Here is a 21,791-nt window from a genome sequence, read left to right as displayed (position 1 = left end):
CATGCCTAAAAAGTCTTAAGCATGAGCTGACCACTCATTACACTGCAGGACATTTGCTAAACCGTTCATTTAGCATAACATCAGTCTGAGTTAGTATGTTACTATAAAAAGGAATAGGTCACAATTTGTCAGCACTTCTGAATACTAAAACAAACTTTTCAGCCTTGCCCAGGCATTTATTTTAATCACAAACTCTTCAATATTTATTTAGCAATTTGAGATGTTCATCTGCTCACCATATTCTCCCACAGAAGCATCACATTCCCCACTTGATAATACTTTAAAACCAAAAAATGCAGGAGCACTGATTCACTAAAAATCCATTTACCTCTGTGCAACTGCTAAAAAAAAAAACCCCATCAGCTTTGTCAAAGCATGCAAATAGAAGCTGACAGTGAAGATTTGTTTAGGAATGTCACCTTTTCAGATAGATGTTATAGTAATAAAAAGTCAGTGGTTGATAGTAAAGACTTGAGTGTGCCGACAAAAAATCTAGCAGGTGTCAGAAGAAAAGATCTTATTCCTGGGGTGGAGATCAATTCTAAAATAACAGATATCTATCTCCATCATAAATTTCAAAAATTGAATATGCCATCCAGCAAATTTGCCCACGAATTTGATTTCTGAGTTGAAGTTTTTAGCATTGCTTAATCATTTATAAGGCAATCTTCAGACATATATCATTTATTCCATCCCTTTAAATCAAACTTCATCAAACCTTTTTTATTCCATCCCTTTAAATCAAACTTCCTTGAACATGTCTCAGGCACTAGTTTTTGTTGAGGGCTGTGAACGTAAGAAGTGTGATTTTTTTTTTTTTTAACATTAAAGCTTTTTTCCTAAGTTTTCCTTCTGGTTTCTGCACACAGATGCGTAAACTTTGTTTTCACTTCATGAAAGTTTGTCATAAATTTTGTCCTAGTTTTCAAAATGGTAAATCTGTCATCAGTATGAGAGGAAAAGGAATGGCTTTGCTACTCCACCCTCATTCCCCAACCGTGCCTAAAAATCAGAAATCATACCCAGTCCAAAGCTTCTCACATTGGCTTAACTCTTCAGGCTGGCCAAATTCTTTATGTTAATTGGGTTGCTATCAGTGTCTCTAATGCCAAAAGGCAATGGTGAATACCTTTGAAAAAACAAAACCTCCCATTCTGAGTGAGCACAGGCAAACGTCAATCAGAGTGAGGATATTAATACTCGCAGGGTGAATCTAGAAACCTCTAGGGAACATGCTTGCCTTCCACTGACCACCATTTAAAAGCAGAGTAAAACATATTCCCCAAGTGAAAAATGCAGGTATCAATCCAAAAAGGCTGTGATTTTTGGAATTAAGTGCTTAAACAACAGTTTTTGCATACCGTATCTTTACAGCCAGAACAAGGAGCTTCAGTTGCTGCTACTGTGGTACTCTCAATACCTTCCCCATCTACTCCCCTCCTAGTTATTTTGATGCTATACTTAAAGGTAGCACATCTGACCCTTTGAGTTATGAAAATAGGTAGACTTAGTCAGGGATTCCAGCACCAAAACTGTAGAAAGTCTCTACAGCAGCGAAGAAAATTCTGGTCCGCTTTTCATGCCACACAGGACAGGATGAAGCAAAATGACAATCAAGTATACAACATCTTGGCCTCATGCTTCCACAATATATTAGACAGTTCATAGACAGTGAAGTTCAGAGCTTCAAGAAGTCTACTACTCTTTATGCAAGATTTAACTATCTGATTAACACTTCTCCCACTCATGTCATCCCCATTTTGAAATTAGTTTTCCAGCACCACAGAGCAAAACAGAAGTCCCAAACATGCTTTTGTGCCTACTGCATGCTGGCGTTGGAATTATTATTTGTACTGTTGGAGAGGGTAGAGATGCCAAATTACTGTGCTAGATGCTGTAGAAACCCACAATTAGGAGACAGGCTTGCTTCACAAAAGAACACTGTATCACTTCTATCTGTTTGGTTGTTGTGTGGAATAAATGAGTAGCAGCCTTTGAGTGAGGTAAGTCAACTTGCTCAGAATTTGACAGCAGATAATGAGGGAAACTACCAATCTCTCTTCTGTTTCCTTTTGACAAGACTGGGCAAAGGCAAAGGAGTACTTTTAAGATCACCATATACACCCTTAAAAGGAAAGACCCAAACAAATGACATTGCTTTGCATTGATCACTGTACTTTGTTATTAAATGCAAACATGGGCATTCTTTTCCTTTTTTTTAAATAAAAAGTCTTAATATCAGCTTCCTGCTAATTGTTTTGTTCTTGTTTCTAATCTAGAATTCTGACAAAGAATAAAGGGGTTTTCTTTAGCATGATGAATGATAGGACATTCAGATTCCTACTTAATGACAACTAATTTACCGTATACCCATGCAAGTTAAGATAGTTTTAATTAGTTTTTACAAAGTAAAAGGGTAACTTCATACTCTATTTAGATAAAAGCAGCTATTGCCTGACTAAACACATTCTCATCAAATACAGAAGGTGAGCTGAGTGACCTTACTAGGATTCACTCTAATTTTAATTCTCTATTTACTGTTTAAAAATAACCCATTTGCATAATACTGCTGCACATTTTTTGTCTTTAACTCTGAAATAATCCCCAATTGAAAAGTTGCTGCTGTAATGAATCTCAAAGATGTGATCTTCATTTTTAAAAACAAACATAACAAATTAAAGTGCATTTCAACTATATCATAGCTAAAGCTGGTGACAGCAAATATCCTTATTAGAGATAGCGTTTAGGTACTTTTTATGAATGGGTTGAAGTTTTGGGCAAAGGTCAAAATATTTTCCCTTAAGTAAAAAGTGATAACATTTTTGGGATGCAAAAGCTCTAATTCTATGTAGATGACAGCATACACAGTCTCTACTAACACATGAAGGTCCTTTGTGCAAATGCCATGATTTGTGAGAGTACTGCAATGTCTTCTATTTTTCTTAAGTTTTCTAGCATACATCTGAGTATCTATATTCCTATACACTGAATAGACACATTCAGTCAAGCCTGCATCCAAGTATGTGGTTTGGTACTGCTGCCTACAGGCATTTAGAAACTCTCTCCCAGTAGGAATCAAAAACATTGGAAGTATAAAATATCCCTGCTCATTGCGGGGGTGGAGGGCTGAACTAGATGACCTTTAAAGGTCCCTTCCAATCCAAACTATTCTGTGATTCTATGATCCCTTTACTTCAATGAAGTCATGTCCATTCAGACAAGCTGCGGATTTATCCTTGCAACTGGAACACAACAGCAGGTTTACATTATCTCAACCATGCATAACAGTTTCCATTGTGCAACATATTATTAATATGCGTCAAATGCATTAGCAGCATACCTCGCCTCTCCCTATTCCTCTCAAAATCCAAACCAGGAAGTAACATATTCTTAAGATTTCAAGCACCGAAGCCTGCACATTAATTTCTGTTTTAAGTCCAGACTACTTGCGTGGGTTTACTATGTTTCCAAAGTGAGTTCAAGGTATGTTACATTACTGTAAAATCGCTATGCATGCTACCAGTGCAGTGAGACTGATAACAGAAACTGAATTTAAAAATCGTTCACTATCAAGGTAACAGAATGAAAATAGTTTCACTGCCCAGTTCAACCACTACCTTACCTGATTCTTGTAAAAATTGTTAGTCATTCAACTACTTCACACTCCCAGGCATGCATTCTGCAGGGGTAGCTATCTGTATTCCCATGTGTTCAGAGGTGAACCTCCCAACTCCCACACTCCTTGAGATCAGCAGCTATGGTATGCAGCCAACAGCAGGCGAGAAGAAACTGCATGCTAACAAAGATTTTTAAAAGCCATGGGACAAGGTGGTCTAATGCTACTGTATTGCTCTGTACCTCCAAGCAAGAGTCAACAGCCACCACCTTTTCTTGTCACCACTTTTTATTTTCTATGTTGGAAGGAACTGAGGACATCCTAAAAAGCATGTAAGCATCTTATGACTGGAGGGGAGTGCTCTGCATAATCCCTTCTGACTGATCAATGCAGCAATAGTAAGCAGTCTGGACTGGGATGCTCTCTCTTCCTCTTACCAGAGGAAGGGAGACAGGTTAGAGGTCTCAAAGATGATGATGTGGGTAAAAAAGGCTCTTAATGTTCGGGAAAACTAAGTCACGATCCTTGAGAATTTAGCAAACTCCTTCATCTTAGAAGTGGCTCAAAGTCTATCGGTCTATGATACACAACTCGTAAGCATGGCTACAGCTCTTTAAAAAGGAGGGGAGCATGCTCTCCTAATGGAAAAACAGATGTAAACCTTTTATTAACAGAGAGATCATCAGGGAAATACTCACCCTAACAATGAAAGTGCGTTACTGATTGTGAATAGAAAAAGACATTTTCAAAAGCACTCAAGCCCCACTGGAAATAAAATTTGTAACCTGTTTTCAGGAGCAGTCCTGTTCCTCTCCCTACTTACTTTCAGAGTTTACTTTCAGACTTGACATAACCCTTGTATATTTGGCAATCAATGCTTTGGCCCTCCAGCCTCATGAGGCGGCTTATGTTGACTCCCACTTCTCTATCTTCATGGAGGCCTTTTCAGTCAGACCAGGAACAAACCACGTGCTTCCCTTTGCAGGACTCTCTATATTTCTAGAAAACATCACTTACTATCCATGGCGTGAAGATATTCCATATGAAGAGCACCGGCTCCAGCAGTGGCAGCTGAAGGAATGATGTCTGCATACGGGCTGCGCTGGCCTGCCAACAGAGCCATCTGATGATAATATTCGGCTGGACTGACGCCAGCATGTGGAGCTAAAAAAAACAACATAAAAAGCACCGTTAATGACGTAAGATAAACGAGAAGGAAAGTTTTATCACATTGCTGGTTTCTCTGGCTATTAAAACAGCTTGTTTATTTTTTAATGTAATTCAACATCTGCAGTATGCCACCACCGGTCAATATATTTCATCCACTGATACTGCAAAGACACCATTCAAAAAACAGCAAGCCATAAAATATTAATGATCTCGGTGATCTCATTTTTTTGATATTTATTATTAAGTGACTCAAAAAGTGACAGGCTGACAGCAATGGAAACCAGTATGATTTATGTAGTGACATAAAAAAGCAGGAAAACCTTCCTGGAGCTTTATTCCCATTTACCTCATCCCTGGCCCAAAGGAATCCACCTCTAAGGTAACAATGTGGCTGAACTTCCATAAGCATTCAAGTTTCTGGGGTCTCTGCTTAGAGGACCAGAAGATTTTCACAAATAGTGGCAGTTTGTATATAAATTTAGGAGTAAACAAGGACAAAGCATGTTTTCAGGACTAATACCACTTGTCCATGAACAACATTGGGCAAGGTTTTTTTGAAGTAAAGACAGAAGTCAATGAATATATCAGCAGGCTTCAGATGCCACGGTAAGTAGAGGGTCATTTCATGGGCTTGTGTGAGAAGTACTCATAAAATAAGCTTGGCTCCATCTCCTTGATCTGACTCTGACTTGCTATGGGACCTGAGGTGAACAGCCTTCCTCTCTGCTCTCTACTCGTCCCACTTGCAAAACAGTTAAAATTTCCTTACACTCTGCTCACCAGAAGATAGTACGTAACTTTGCCTAATATACTTCAAGCTCCTTAGGTTAATGGGTTACACCCCAACAGATTATTTTTATATTCTTTCATATTATTTAATGAGATTTTTCTTTGATCTGAGGAACTGAATCTTGAACGGAAGCAAAATTTTAAGCTGAAATTCTTTGAATTACCATCTTAACCTGAATATTGCTACTTACAGAGTATTGCTAAAAAGGATAATTTATGTTTACATTAGAGAATCAGATCCTAAATGCAAACCTTAGAAACAAATCAACATCTACACTAAAAGGAGGCAAACGTGGCTTTAGAGTTTGGAGGAAGGTGTATTAAGCAACAATGTTTCTAAAGAGTATAATCTGTCCTTATTTTTACCAAAGAAAAAGGGAAGAATGTGCTTTTTGTGTTATAATGTTAAATATAACCAATTTCAGGAAAGGTTCAGAAAAGTACATAAAACAGGAACAGGAGTGACATAAAAAATGAGCTGAGATAAGGTAAAGGTTGTTGGTATTTTTTCCAAATTAAAAATTGATTCCTCAATTAAACATAATCTACTTCAGCCACCACTACTTTCTGTGAAATGGTAAGAAAAATATTCAGACCAAATTTTAAGAGGAGAAACTCACACTGGATCACTGATTCTAAAAGCTTTACAGTAGTAGGCAACCACCATATCTTTCCAGACACACTTAAAATACTTCCTGAGCTTTCTGACATAAGTGTCTGGGTTAACTAACAATAACATTGGCTGCAAACTTTAAAATGAACTGCTGCATAGTGAGTACATAATTGCATTACTAAATGTTCCATATGCTGAGAAATGCTCTGGTGCTCTTTAAAGATCATTCCTTACTACCTTCTTCAAACATAAAAAATTAGCCTACTAAATGATGTATTGCATGAAGGGTAAATGAAGGGTAAATGGGAAGGTCTGCAGCCCTGAATTTTCTCCTGTTTATTCCTGAGTAGCTTCAGCTTTACCCCTACTTTTTTTACAAGCAGAGGGATTTGCTTCTGCATCGTGGCACTGCTGAGCTTTGTCTGAGCACTCTGCTCTACACCCACCGACTCAGTCCTTACCCCTGCCCCAAACCCTCTGTGTTATTCAGAGGAGTTCTTGGCCACCCCCTGCCCACCAGTTCTGCCGGATAAGGTGAAGTGATAATACAGTAGACATCCTACCATTGCTGCTGCTGTGGCAGTCATTAATTACAGCTGGCAAGACAAGTAGTGAACATGAAACTGCTCTCCGTTATGTTCCAGATTGTTTTGGCTCTCGGCCATGCCCAGATCTGTGAGTCAACAGACTGAGCCCAATAGCACACTGACCTAATTATCTAACTGGCCTAAAGCAATTAGGGCAGCAAGAGAAATCTCGCTATAACTTTCAGGAGAACAATAATAAGTTTTCAGAGTTCAAATACTACATGATTTAAGCCATGGTGTCCATTATGTTATGAGTACATTACGTGCATGTACCCCTTTAAATCACAGGGTGGGTTTTATTTGCATTCTAGTAGTGCCCAAGCCATGACTTGGACTATCTGATCCCAGGAACCTACAGCTGAAAAAAGCATTTTGTTGTATGTCTGACTGATCACGCAACAAACTATGGATTCCAGAGAACAAATATAACAGCTTTTCAATAGGCACGTTGTTTTACTGAAATATCTCCAATGCCTCAATCAAGTTAGTGTATTTTCACAAGGTGCTGCACAACACCTGGGCTGCAGTAACAGATCAAAGCTGAGCTGTGAGCCTAAAGGAAGCATAAACTAAGATGTGTATTTGTTTCAAACCCAAAGGAAGAAGCTTAAGCTAGTCAGTTTAGCTTGTACTTATGAAAGGCTAAGATTGTATATACAGTCAGTGATCAAAGCTCAGGGGACGAGTGTTACGACAGAGAATACTCGTCTGTGTGGTCCACACCTGAGTGTCTTGTGCCATCTGAAAGCCTCTGGGTATCCAAGGCACCTACATGAGGCTGGCCAGCATAAGACAGGCCTTAGAAGAGAAAAATGTCTTTCTGAGGCGGCAGCTTTCACAGACCTGAACTGACACCAAACACCTACGCTGCAGACAGATGAATCTCAGCACCACTGTAGTTACGACAGAGCTCCAGACTCAGCAGGTAACATGCAAGTGTCTATATTTAGGTGAACTGAATGGTTCTCTAAGGCTCCACTGACTGCACTACCTAGACCTCACTGGACTATAATGGCAAAACAGTACACCAAGATCACAGATTTCTATACTGTAGAGACCTAAACAGATGCCAGAATCTGGAACCAAATTCCTCCCTGAGACATCCTAGAGCTTCAGAGAGATTACCACCAGCCTGGTGAATATGACAAAGCACCTCTAGGACATCTCTGCCTTTCTGGAGTGTCAGCTGGGTGTCGGGTCAGATACCTCCATGTGCCTACATCTATGCAAGCGAATTTAGCATTGTGTACCTGAGACCAAGAATGTACACAGCTAATGTCACATGGTTGTGTGATAGGTGGTTTCCTTCCCTCCTTTCTTTGTATGAGCAACCGGAGCATACCTTAAACATAAATACATTTCTGCAGCAACGTGATCTGAAGATTACTGAAGGAAACATAGTAGAGTGTTCTGCACATTAGCTTTTGTGAAAAGCCCAAATATACATTGCAAGAGTTTTTTCAATTTACGCCATTACATTATAGCTCTATCACATTTATCCTATATCAAAAGCTCCAAAAATCCCTCAGTCAAAACATGTATTTCAGAGCATTCAAGTTGTTCCTTCAATTCTTTTTTTATTTTTAATGCTATGGCTAAAATAAAAAGGGTAGCATTAGCAAGGATTCATACATCCAAAGTGCTGCTAGGAAAGCCCTATGTGCATGCCATATACCTTGACTGACAATAGGTCATTAAAATTTATTCTCATATGAATATGTGCCCAAAACTAATGGATTAACTGTAAAGGTATATGTTCTTATAAGCGAGGATTAATTAATTATCCGTTTGGATAGGGTGCACCACTCATTTTTCAAGTTCAGCTAAAGGCGGTTTAACTCTGTTTGGTAAGTTTCTGCATACACTGGGAAGATCTTTCCCATGGTTAAAATAATAGTTTAACTATCCTCACTACATATTTGTCTGGGAGTATGTTATATTTTAGCTCTCCTCAGCAAATGCTACAATTTTGAAATGTTGAACTACTTATTCTACTATTGAAAAGCCTACTGCTAGCAAGGCTGAGCCTCTTTGCAACTCTATTCATTGCTCACTTCGGCAAAATTCCCATCGAAATGAATAGAAAATGTGCCAGAGTAATGACAAGAGTGATCGCAGGAGTTCACTTCAACCCAAATAACCTCCAAAGTAATGGCCATGGTCACACCAAGACCTAACTCATCAATATTTCAAGTATACTGCCCACCTTTTAAACTAAACGGGCTAGTTCTGATCATCAGCCACTTCTACATCAGCATTTCATTTGGCCATACTGTTGGCTAGGGTAACTTGAAATAATTCTACACAACTTTAACAGAACTAATGACTAAATATAATAAGTCAGTGCACACTTTACATTATCAAAAAATACTATTTTAATTAGCAAGCCTTTCACACCTGAAGAACGCCGTGGTAATACACTGATCTATACTCATGAAGAATCTGGCTTACTTCAGTGCAAATACAGTGGATTTCTTGGTAAATCAGAATCACGCCCCACAACAGCTCTACAAACAAAAGATGTCACAAGACATACACCACCCTTCCAGCTTAAATTTTGAATGAGGCAGGGCTTTTTTTTTTTTTTCTTCTCCCTGAAGTTTCAACATTTGTGAGATGTACAAATGAGCCGTGATCGGCTGATGAAGTATTGAAACATTTATGACATAATGAATATGTCTGACAAACCTGCTGAAGCTACTTTGAACCGGGGGTAAAAAATGTTGACAAGATTAATATAACTGAAGTTGCTACCGTGACAGAAAACAGGAAGACTGTCTTAACCCACCGTCTGTTGGGCTGAGTCCGCGGGCTGCCGAGATCATGGAGAGGGACGGGCTGCTGTGCAGGGACCTGATGTAGTCCATGTAGGGGTTAATGTACGGGTGAGGAGTGCTGAAGGGAGACTCTGATGTTGCAGCAGGATTTCGGTGTGGGGAAATTCTAAGGAACGGAAGCTCTGAGTATGTCGGGCTACTAGATAAGGCAGAAGGCCTGGAAGAAAAAAGAAAGAAAAACAAACAAAAACCAGCCAGATTATCCATACGATAAAGAAAAATACTGCAAAGGTAACACATTCATTTCTTGAAGAATAACAACTGGCTTGCACATGTAGTAACTTCCACTAAAGTCAACTGCCTAGAAATAAAAAGGATAGGAAATGAGTTCTTCTCTGTACCCAATACCAGCAATGCTTCTCTGACTGGTTTTAACCTGAGTTTATATTTGGTTTAATCTTTACATCTCTCAATACCCTTTCCCCATGGAGTTCAGCAGAAAATCACTTTAATTACTGTAAAATATGCACCTTGTGTACCACATTAATTCTTGCTGCAGTATGGAAGGAATACTGAGATGCTGTATCATTTACATCTTCAAAACCACGTGGCTACTGGAAAAAGAGCTTTGAGAGCTACACTGCACCCACTCCCTTCATTTGCCAGCTTACTATTCCTGAAAGTACAAGATCGCACATTTATACAGAAGTCATTTCAGAAGACCCAAACTTTGTAAGCTATTAAGACAGCTGGGTCCTTTGGAGCATTTTCTTGTTGATGTCCCTTCCCCATGAAAGATGCAGGAAACTTGGTGGCAAAGGAAGAAAGACTGCTGAATATGTTTGTTTGTAGAATGGCACCATAGAGTGATGCCTTTACCAAGACCACATTAATTAACTACCTCATTCTTGTGAAGGGAAAGCTGCGGTGCCTTCTCAGGCTACGTGTATGAAGCTGTGGCGAACCAAGGCTGAAAGCTGAGTTCACAGCTGACAGAAGGTAAATAACCTGATGTAACCCTCCCCATCATCCTACCATGTCAATATAAGAGCATCCCGACTGCGTGGAAACCCTTCTCCCACAGCATCCCGCCTCCAAAGGCACTGGAAAAAGTCCAAATTTCATCAGAAGGGGTTGGAGTGCCTGCCCTTGCCAACCTGCTCTTTGGCAAAAAACAATGATTAAGCTTGTCATGCATTTGCTGTAGTCTAACTGGTTGACCCGAACTAAACGCCTTTTTGTCCCTGTTTTTCCAATTAATTTAGCATATATACAGCACAGACACAGGCAGCAGCTGCGAGAGCAGTGGGGGCAGCCTGTTCCTTTGATGCTGCTGGCTTACAAAGAATAATAAAACTAGAAATGTATTTTTTTTCCTTTAACATACACATACCATGATCAATGGAGATAGTTGTCATCACCTGAAAGGCCAACAGAACACAATCTTACATAAGAGCCAATTCTGCCCTGCCATCAGCTTGGAAACGCTAGCATATGAGTGGGACAAAGATCAAAGTTACGCATTCCTAACACGATGCCACAAAATCCCCAAGGGCTCATAAAATCTGGGGAATAAAGATTTTTCCTGTTGTGCTTTTTCTCCCTCTTCTCTTCCCTTCCTTATTTGGCTTTTGTGTGTTTCTTGGTCTCCAACAGCTTTCTGCAAGGTAAATCTGTTTAGCTTTCCTGAAATTACCTCCTAGCTCCCAAATTCGTTATAGATCTGCCTTCATTGTGCGTGAGCAGCAGGTACCGGCAGCGTAATCACTCCTTTGGCACCCAAGCAAGTGATCCACATGAAGCCCAGCCACTCACTGGTACGCTTTCACTGTATTTAAAATGCACCAAGAACCTTAAACCAGAAGCTGTTTTCCACCACCATGCAAAACAGGCATCTCCTCCTTTCCTCAGAGCACTTTTTCTCTGCATGGTTTTGAAGCACCTTTGTTTTATGGTGGAAATGCCACTTTATTCTTGTTGGTACTGTGAAAGCTGACCAGCTGTGAAGCATTTGCTGTCTTGCGATTCCCTGTCAGGCTTCGTGGGGAAGACAGGAGCCTTGAAATTCACAGTGATGCAGGAAGCAAAAATACAACAGCTAGATATCACATTACAGAGTTAATATCCCATCCTGGCAGTGAGGAAAAAACAGTAGTATAGAAAATTTAATACAAGAGTAACAAAGGAACAAAGTTTGGATATCATTTTACAAGTAATTTTTTCTAATGCGTTCTCAACTCAAAGAATTAGAAACCTGAAGAGCATGCAGGCAAGCAGCAACCTTATCTGGTGCATATCGAGCAGAAAACTGTTTAAAAGCTTTTACAAGAAGGCTGAAAGTCTGCATCAGCCTCAGTGATTCACTCTCCAGCTGGCCAACAGCCAAATGCTGCTGCAGGAGCAAGATTAAGAGCCAGGCTGTCAGCTTTTCCTTCCAGATCCAATGGGAGCCATTCAAGGACACTGGGACTCAACCGCTTCTCCTCCTCTGCAGCCCTGCCTCTTCCTCTCTCCGCTCCTCTGAGCTCCTCAGTTTTCCAAGGATGCCAGGAAAAGGACGCCGACCTGGGTAACATCAATCGGCAGCAAGCATACAAGCTGTATTACCAGAGGCAGAAATAAGGAGTCATCAGATTCCACATAAAATCCCCAGCTCTGCACTCTAACGTTTACTAACCTCTCTCCAACATCCAATTTTACCATGCTGCTAACCTCTCCGCTCACTTCCAGTCTGTACTTTTCTCACTCCTCTGCGTTTCTGGATCCTCCTTTCCCTAAAGTCTCATTTCCCCTCCTGCCTCCATCTGCTTTCAGCTCCCACTGTCTGAGCCTTCCTGATTTATTCCAATAGATGTCACATATTCCTCCCTTCCTTCCCCTCTGTGAAAAACTTCCAATATTTCCTCCTTCAGAGTAAAATCTGACTTTTCGAAAGGGTGCAGCCAAACACACTTACTACTAGCTTTTGCTTTCCAGTACTGCATCTCATCTTATGCTGCAACCTCTTTGTGTACCAATAAATAATGACTTTTGTCCCATCTACATAACAAACAGTACAGCCCAGGAGTGGCTCTGCAGACACTCATTAGGTGACAAGCAAATCAAACCTCCAGATGTGGGTGGCAGTCCCCCACTATCGCCTTTATTTCACACGTACTTTGCCCTTGGCCTTGGCAAGTGGTGTCCTGTCCTGGGTCTGAGGCTACTTCATGGGACTTCAGTGCTACTGCTTGAAACTTTATGCCTCACCTGTAAACCACGGGAAGGCAGAACTTGTTCTGCATCCTCTCCTATGCAGAGGTTTTCCTATTCAACGACATATTCAGAGCACTAAGGCTTCTTTCAGAAAAAGGGAGCAAAGCAGATGCACGCTCTTTTCTGAATCAGGACCTTTGTGTCTACTCCCAGAGGCCATGCAAACTCAACTCATATTTAACACAAAGCATGTCATACTTTCAATACTTATTTGAAGTCGGAAGCCTCTAGCTTTGTGAGTAGAAGAAATCCCATGACGGAGTTTTATCACTGCAATTTTTATCCTGGCACATTAGGCTGATTTTGTTATTTTCTCAGTAACCTTGATTACACCTGCACCCCGACATGACAGAGAAGCAGAGAATGGGGCTGTCTGTGAAGGTGTCCTCCTTTCTGTGCAGACGGCCTTCCTGCTCACCACTAAGGTGCCAAAATACTGTGAATGCCATGCAGATTCCATACCTAACATAGGTCTTTCTGCTCCCCACCCATCTCCAGCCTGCCACCTTCTGCCTGCCAAGACTCTGATGCTCTGGAGAGTCTCAACTACTCAGCAGGAGAGCAGCGCACACGTGCCGAGGCAGTGAGATCAGTGTAAGGGCAAACAGGTGTGTTTTGTCCTATTAGTCACAACACTTTTTTTAATGAACGTGGCAAAGGTGTCTGCAGTCTTCAAAACTTACGTGGTCACACCAGTTCAGCAGCTGTGAACAGCATCAGATGTATGGCAAATCACAAAACATGTAAAGCCACTTATTTTTTAAATGCCTTTTCTGGACACTACTGAACTACAGGTGAGCTGTGTGGAAGATTTCAGTTATTACTCATGAAAACAGTGTACCATTTGGTTTTGTTTCTTACAGCTGCAACAGATGAATTCTGCACAAGACGACTGACCAGCAGCAAGCTTGGTTTTTAGCCACCACAAAAACTGAACAAAGTGCAATTCCCTTTTCAGTCCATGCAGCCCTTTTTTTAACTGGGGAAGGAAGATTATGGGAATCTGAGAGCAGATGCGGCAAGCATGAGCGAGTTATACGTATTTCAAAATTATCTGCATGCACAGATCATTGCCTAACATTATCCTGAAAGGATCACACATTTTTTCCACCAGCAGAGAGAACGGGGGACTCATACCACATACTTCAGGTTGTTTTTTGTACCTAAGCATTAGCCAGCTTTCAGTGGAGAGGATCAGATGGTCCAAAGGCAGGGTCTAAAGGCCCCAGGCTGAGCTTAAAAGGGGTTCCTGGGTGCAAGGGGTGTGGGTAGAGGTCCCAGGTGAGGCTGTTCAAGGCAATGATGGCCTATTAGTGGCTCAGGGTCCTCATACTGGGTTTCTTTGCTTTGGAATCCTTGAACTGCTCTAAGACATGCCAGAATACCAATACACGGCACATTGCACTTTTCACAAGAGCTGCAAGAAAGGGACAGTGGGCCCTGGGGCATACTGCGACCTCCACACTTGTCAGAGAACACTTTTCAATAGGAATGTTTTCTGGAAGCAGATGAGAGCTGCTTGAGACAGCCACAAAGGTGTCACAGGAATACCTGGATGAAAATTCTGAGGTTGGTTTGGTGTTAGAGAAGTGATCTGTCATAAATGGTTTCCAAATACCTTTAAGCTGTGCTTGGGCAAAAACCTCTTCTAAGCACAACACATATTATTTAAAAAAATATCATGGTGATTTAAGCAATTCCTGATTTTAAAGGAAACTATAACTCCAGGACTGGAAATTTTAATGCCAAGTTTTGTCCTGATAAATTATTAAATGGCTCTTTTATGAATCTGTTGAAAAATACGTTTATATTGAAAACAGCAAGTGATCCTTAACTATAACATTGTAAATATGACACTGAGCTGAGGTTACAGATGGAACAATAATCTATCTCACAGAACAAAGCTTGTCAACGAAGTGGGATGAAATATTGTAACATAACCTAATTTATTATTGCCTTTTCATCCATCTTGTTATATTATGAAAGTGTCAAAGTTCAAACCTTGATATTTAATCATTAAACAGTACGTTATTCAATGCTGAAGCAAGCACTGATGGCATAACTCTCATACCAATGATAGTCCACACTGTTTTTCTGATACCTGTTCAATTCAGCCCTGCCTGGAGAATTGAAAAATGTTTAAGTCATTAAACTGCCTATGATCCTTTTCTTCCTTCTTTTTCTTTCTTTTCCTGGAAGAATCTTCCAATGGCTGCCCCGAAAACATTAACGTTTTTATTTCTAGAAGATCCTGGAAGATGAACAAACAATAAGGACTTTCTTGTTATGTAGTGACTCCTATTTTAAAGCATATGGCTCAATTCCTTTGGTAATACCTCCCATGTTAAATGAGTATTGTTTGTTTAATGTTATAGTTGCTTGCACAGACTGACCCTTTGGCACCAGCAGTCAACAACTGGCTAATAAAAGGTTTTTATATTAAGAAAGCTGAGCTTTAAGAAAGTAAGGTTTGATCCTGAAAATGCAAGTGAGAACAATTCTAGTAGTTGTGATTAGTCCAAATGATCAAGTTACTCCTCACTGTTAGCAGCACATACGCGGTTGTTAGGTACTTGATAAATTAGGCTCGGGCAGCTAACTATATGCCTAAATAATATGGGAAAATTAAGAGTCAGGTAATCATCCAGTTCTCAAAATCTCTAGCTGCTATTGTAGTGTTCAACCCTATATAAACCAAAATCGATGGGAAACTGTCCACTGATTTAATTGATAAAATCCTTAAGTGATAATGGACATGATCTTCATAAGCACAAAGTGCTGGCCCAATTCTTCTCTCCCTGTGAGCCACCAGTAAAGCTTCCACTGACTTCAATGCAAGGAGAGTGAGGCCGGCACTAAGTATTTTTAAAATGCAGTTCCACAGTCCCTCTTCTCTTTGCACTTCTAAATGAACTTGTAAACAAGCACATAAATATATAGTATGGGAAATCAATAATATCATGTTTTAATACTTTTTTTATTCTTCCAGAAATTGTGTCTTAAAAATAGGCAGTTCATTCCCTTAAAATCACTCATTGCCTCAAAGCTGCTGTATTGCATTCTTGGACTTGGGAAAACTAAGCAAATTATTTTGAATATTTAAAGAATCAGAGTTAATTGAATACATGGAAATGTCAGAGCGCCCTTCGCGTAAAAGGTCTCAAGAGCTACAAAAAGGTAAGCACTGTTAACTGAGTTTTCTTAGTGGTGCAAATCAAGAAAAGAGGAAAATGAGAACATGGTAAGACCTCGTGAGAAAGAACATTGGTTTCCTGTACTCCTTTCCATGTTCCAACACATAGTCAATATTTTGCTCACTTTTCCTCCAAAATTCAAAGTGGAACTGTAGTCAGTATGGGGAAATAAGTCACAGATCAGATTTGTTAGTAACTTTCAATTCAGTAGATATATGTACAACTAAATCATGAATGGGCAGTGCCTATGTAGTTTATGCATAAGAGGAGCTAGGCCAAAGTTGAAGGAAGTTTGTTGACTTCCTCATCTGTTGTTTCCACATCTGTAAAACTGGTAAAGCACTCAGAAGGTGCTTGGTATCTATAGTGGAAAGGTCCCAAGACCAAAAGATGTTATGTTATTAGTATTTTCTCATTAAGGCAAGGACAATGCCTTACAGAATGGGTGCAGTTCTAGAATGTAAATTCCTAAAATATACAAATAACCTCACTTTGGGTTAGAACAAAAAGTTAAAAGGTAGCGTTGCAGAAAAAAAAAAAGGACACAAATGACTACACAAGATGTTCATGGTGCTGCAAATCATGCACGACAATTAGCTGATGACCCACAGCAAAAGAATACTACTCTGGTTCCCCTTTCCTTCTTTGGGAAGTGTTAACATTATGTAGTTAGAGTTAAAAATTGGCTACATTAATCAAGGCACTAAATCCTTAGTCAGTGACTGTATTCCTATTTTTCAACTGACGGACTGCCTGAACGCAGATCCAGCTTTTTTACATACACCCTCTGATACTTGTACTACTTCATAAATAACCCAACCATTAGCTTGTGGATTCCCTTAAGAAGGGTTTACACTTTAAAAAGCAAGGAATATTCATTCCATTATTTAACATTTTGTTTACATAACGTCAGCTGTAACACCAGTGACCTTCAGCCCACAGTAACACCCCTACTGACTACAGTAAGCAACTGCTGCTTCAGATGCCACTTAGTCAAGGTATACTCATTTCGTTACGCGAATCTTGACCTGGAGTCTTGATATGCATTCCTTACATGTGTGTGAAGATACAGTTCTGACCAATTTGTTTCTTTTTTTTGCAAAATGCAAATAAAACCATGTATTGTCTCCCAGTATTTCTTCAAGTCAAGCACAGGCTTCTTGTTCTCCTCCTCATATAATGGCAATTCCCCCACAACAACCTGCCCCTCCTTTTCCTCTTCCTTATATCCTGCCACCAACTGCTGTCACTGCCTCCTGACACTCCTCTGAAACACTGTCCACTTGGCCTTTACATACAGAGTGTCCCAGCTTGTCTCTCTCCTTCTGCCAAATCCCTCTCAGGACTGCTGAAGAGAAATTGGTGACTAGGGGAAGGATTACATGGATTTGCTTGGCAATTTCTTCACTTGTACAAATAAAGGGTGCAAACATACAAAAACGTGACCGACTATAACTACTCCATCCAAATGCCACTTGCCTTTCAGGCTTCTAGCAGATGTCCTCTTGCAAATTTTGCAGCAGCTGTGTAAGCTCTTACTGCCCCAACTACCCAGATGGTGTCCCCCCAGCACAGGCAGCACATCTCTGCCTCTAACCACTTCGGTGCCCAGTTTCAGTAAGCCAGAGCAAAGTTGCGAGACTGTAAATGGCGCAAAGGCACACCGTCTGACCCTGCTGAGGGACAAGGGATAATCTTCAGAGTGAGGAAAACAGCTGGGACTGGTAACCCCTGAGGCCATCAGCTCCAACTCACCAGAGCTCATTTGCCAAAGCAGTCTGACCACAAGCTCTCCCTGGCAGAGCTCCTTGTATTTGCACAACACTCAGCAGAGCTCTGATCCTGCATGGAGCTTTTGGATGTTGCAGCAATGTAAACAGAAAATAAAAGTAATGCTAACAAGATACGCGGTGATTTCCATCGCTTGCTTCTGGCAGAGCCTTACCAAGGCACTGCCTTACTTGCTCAGTTCACACTGACCTCTGTGAACCATAACTAGGGTAAGACCCAATACTTGCATTGCACCCCCAGCCTCAGTACTGGTAAATCTTTCCTCCTGTCTTCAGGCAGTTCCAAGTCTATTGACTTGTGGTCATTAATATACCAAAGATAATGTATTAATGCTGCATTTGATGCAGAATTCATGATCACAAATATAAAACAGATGCACAAGTGTTACCCGAATAAGCCTTAGAAAAGCATTGCTACATATTAGAAGAGAGACTGCCATGGACCTTCACGTAGCATTCCCTCTTCAAACTATGTTGTAGCACAAAGTGCAGCAGGGAAATCTAAAAGGTCTACAGCATACCCATCATCTGTTGTTATTAATAACTGACTGGACAGTGAAATTACCCACTGCATTCCTACAGCAAAGTTCCCTGCTCTGCAATTCTCTTTTGATGCTCTAGAGGTGGTCTCATTTGCTATTCAAATTTTAGCCTCCTCTTGGTTACAGGCAAGGCCTGCCATCTCTTGAAGTGTTTAACCACAGCGGCACCATCATATGAATATGTGGGCATATATAAATCCTGATGGCATTCATGCACCCCTTCTTTCCTTCCTTTTCCCCTTCTCCTCTGCAAAAAAGAGAGTCAAAGGAACGTCAGAAGCTTTCTCACACTTAATGCTGTTAAGTCAGCTAATTGAATAAACATTTGTTTAACATTTGCTCCTATTTCACTAATGCACTCTGAGAATGAGAAGAATTTTATTCCCCTTCTCCCCCATCCTCCCCCTTCTTCAGGAGTGCCACTAGCTGTTATCGCAGTGACTAATGTGCTGTATGTGGCCATTATAGTCTTCAACTCTGAAATTACACCCAGGATGAACGATAGGCTCTGCCTGTATGCTGATTGGAGTTGGATGATGATTGATTAGAAGAAAGTCAGACTACGTAGCCATGCAAAAAGAACTGCACTGAGCCACAAGCTTAAACACTAAAGAGCATTTCACTAGTGGCTTCAGAGCTATTAGATGTTTTCATATGAACAACATTTCTCACATCCAGGTTTGCACATGTTATCTTTACTCTTTCAAATCCTGAAATTGCTTGGATAAGAGGGTTTTATATATATATATATTTATACACATTTCTAAGAGTAGCCTGAACTTTTAGGGGAAATTGAAGAGGCTTTGTGTCAAGTACAGCTAAATCCAGCCTTTCTGTATCAAACCCCTGCTAGAAAATTACTGTGCAGATGATAAGGCTGAAAGATATAATAAAAAGTGACTCTACTCAATTTACACTGCAATATTGGTATGACTGAATATTTTTCATTCAGGTGACTGATAAAATCACTAAACTGTATTGCAGATAAATAAAGGAGGCTTCTGTCAAGAATAAACACCATTAATCATGAAGTCTCACCCTCTGAGTGGCTGTGCTATGCAACTGCACAAATGCACCATCACAAGTGGCATGTGACCCAATGCCTCCTTTCTTCCCTCAGCTCCCTGGTGACGCTGCCTTCTTAGGAAACTTATTTTTTTTTACTGCCTTTACAACATTTGGAAGTCCTGTATACGTGCAATTGCAACTGAAATCTAAATTTCAGTGACGATATGTTCAGCTAAAAATTGATCCCATGAGACAAAGTGAACCAATGCAGGCTGTGGCCACATCGCTGTATATTCAGTGTTACAGTGAGAAGCCTGCATTTAAACTGGTGAAGACAAGATCTTTGTAATTCTAAAGCTGAAACAAGTAGGAAAATATTATCAGCTCTCTCAAGTCCTCTTCCTCTTTTCTCCCAATGCCACATTTTCTTACCGATTTCACTACTTAGATTTGCCGTTTCCAAATAGGTGCCGAATTTCTTTTTTAACATACAAATAGAGAATTTCTCAGCATCACAAATTTATCTGAGCAGAATCGATGGGTCTCCTCTCAAAAAGCAACTTAGATGCTAAAACTGGACATGTGCTGAGAGAAACTGTTATCTAGCAAAAGCACAGTCATACAAAAAGAAAACCAGACAACTTAGGTAACCTTTTTGTAACCTGTTTTAGAGCAAGTGATGCTTCAATAGTGGCCATGTTATTAAGTTGGAATGAAGTAGTGCCCTACACACTAATGAGGTTAAAAAATGTAGTTAGGTCTTCATGTTAAAGGCACTTAGCAAGCAGTTTGCTTGGCAAAGACCAACTGTGTGTTGGAGCAGAGGACTAATCACACAGGCAGGAATCAAATCGACTGGAAGAATTAGGAGACTTGCGGCCCCGAGGAATGTAATTCATGCAGAAAAGCAGTTGTCAGAGCGAGGCCAGGGAACTGTGTGGGAAGAAAGCAAAATAAACAGTTCAACAAAGAAAACAAAGACACTCAAATAGTGGCTTTTCTAATGCTTGAGTACACAGAAACTTCAGTGGGTGCAGATGACAAAAACCTCATCAAAGACGACCTCTATACAAGTAATACACCGGTGAATGGTACACTGGTTCAAAAACACTCAGAAAATGCCTTAAGGTCTTCAAAAAATAACCTTCAACAGAGAAAGTGCACATACCTACATGCATGCATGACTGGGAGAAGAAGAAAAGCATCCAAATGGTATAAAGCTAAGAAGAGGTTGAAATGGTTTCTACAATTACTCCTGATTTCTCTACCATTCACAGATCAGAAAAGGATGCAGCCTGCATGCAAAGAGCGCTCCTGCCTATGTGCAGCAATACTCTCGGTGGAAAAAAAGCATTGCTAACTGGGATCCACTCTCGCAGCATGAGGACCAGGTTACTGCATCCACCAGGTGGATTACCTGAACAGAAAGAAGAGCTTGAGGTTAGTCCTAAATCTCAACAAAACTCACGTGGTATTCATTGGAAGTTTCTCCTGATGGGTATGACCCGTGACGGTAAAATCAAACTTTGAAATCAATTGATATATGGATTTCATAAATACTCTCATCTCTCAAAAAACAATATTTTCAACTACTGGGTTTTTACTCCCATAATCCAATGTTTTTACATTTTAGAGAATAAAGCTTTTTGCACTTTTTGTACTTAAGTACCTCTCTCCTCGTTTCATTCATTCAAAGATTTTCTAAGCCTTCCCAACCTCGCACTGCAGAACGCCATGCTCACTATTGTTTCAGCAGGTTTCAGCTCCTCCTCTTCCCTTAACTCCTTCCTCCCGCTAAGGCAGGCGCTCCTTCTCCTGGCAAAGCACCCAAAAAGCCTCTCACGTTACCTCAAATAAACACTCTCCTCAATGCCTATTCTGTGATGCCAAGAAACATTCTTTTTCCAAATTCAAAACCAAAGCAAAACAAACTCCTCAGCTTTCATTTCCAGTGCCTACTGTACGTCATGTCCACAATATTATAAAACGGAGACTGGGGAAAGAGAGAAAACTTTCCTTCAATTCTAATTTTATATGCTAAAATAACATCTTAACAGTTTAAGACAAAAGCAAGTTGGCAATAGCAAAAGACAAGTTCAGTGACTGAATGTCTCTCATATTGCACTTGTTACCTAAATTTGGTTGTGAAGGTAACATTAGACTACAATTTTAACTTTGAAGGACTACAGTCCTAGCAGAAACAGTGATGTGAAGGTTCAGCATTAATCGTTTCAGTTGAAGTATGGCTGGATTTGCTTCACATTTCTGTATTAACATTAGCAGACATCCCCAAATCAATATTCACAAGGACTAGTGACTATTATATGAAACAGAGAGAGTACCAGCAAGAATTTCTCACCTAACAGTACTACTTGCAGCAAAAAAAATTACACAGATGTACAGAAATTTCTTTATAAAAATTTCTGTATATGTATGCCTGTATAAAAACA

General features: G+C 40.2%; 1 protein-coding gene across 2 annotated transcripts in view; it reads right to left on the bottom strand.

Moving 5' to 3' along the window:
• GLI3 (GLI family zinc finger 3) overlaps positions 1-21,791 on the bottom strand; it is a 211,385-nt gene that overhangs the window by 63,398 nt on the left and 126,196 nt on the right. For both annotated transcript variants that reach the window (XM_064443852.1, XM_064443853.1), the window contains exons 5-6: positions 9,564-9,769; positions 4,634-4,780 (exon numbers count right to left, since the gene is read on the bottom strand). In XM_064443852.1, the coding sequence (XP_064299922.1) occupies positions 4,634-4,780; positions 9,564-9,769 (353 nt within the window). The remainder of the gene's footprint in view (positions 1-4,633; positions 4,781-9,563; positions 9,770-21,791) is intronic.

The sequence above is a fragment of the Phalacrocorax carbo genome, chromosome 2 (genome assembly GCF_963921805.1).
Source record: "Phalacrocorax carbo chromosome 2, bPhaCar2.1, whole genome shotgun sequence".
Lineage (NCBI taxonomy): Eukaryota > Metazoa > Chordata > Aves > Suliformes > Phalacrocoracidae > Phalacrocorax > Phalacrocorax carbo.
Note: the sequence above shows the minus strand (reverse complement) of the source record. Positions and strands in the feature narration are given on the sequence as shown.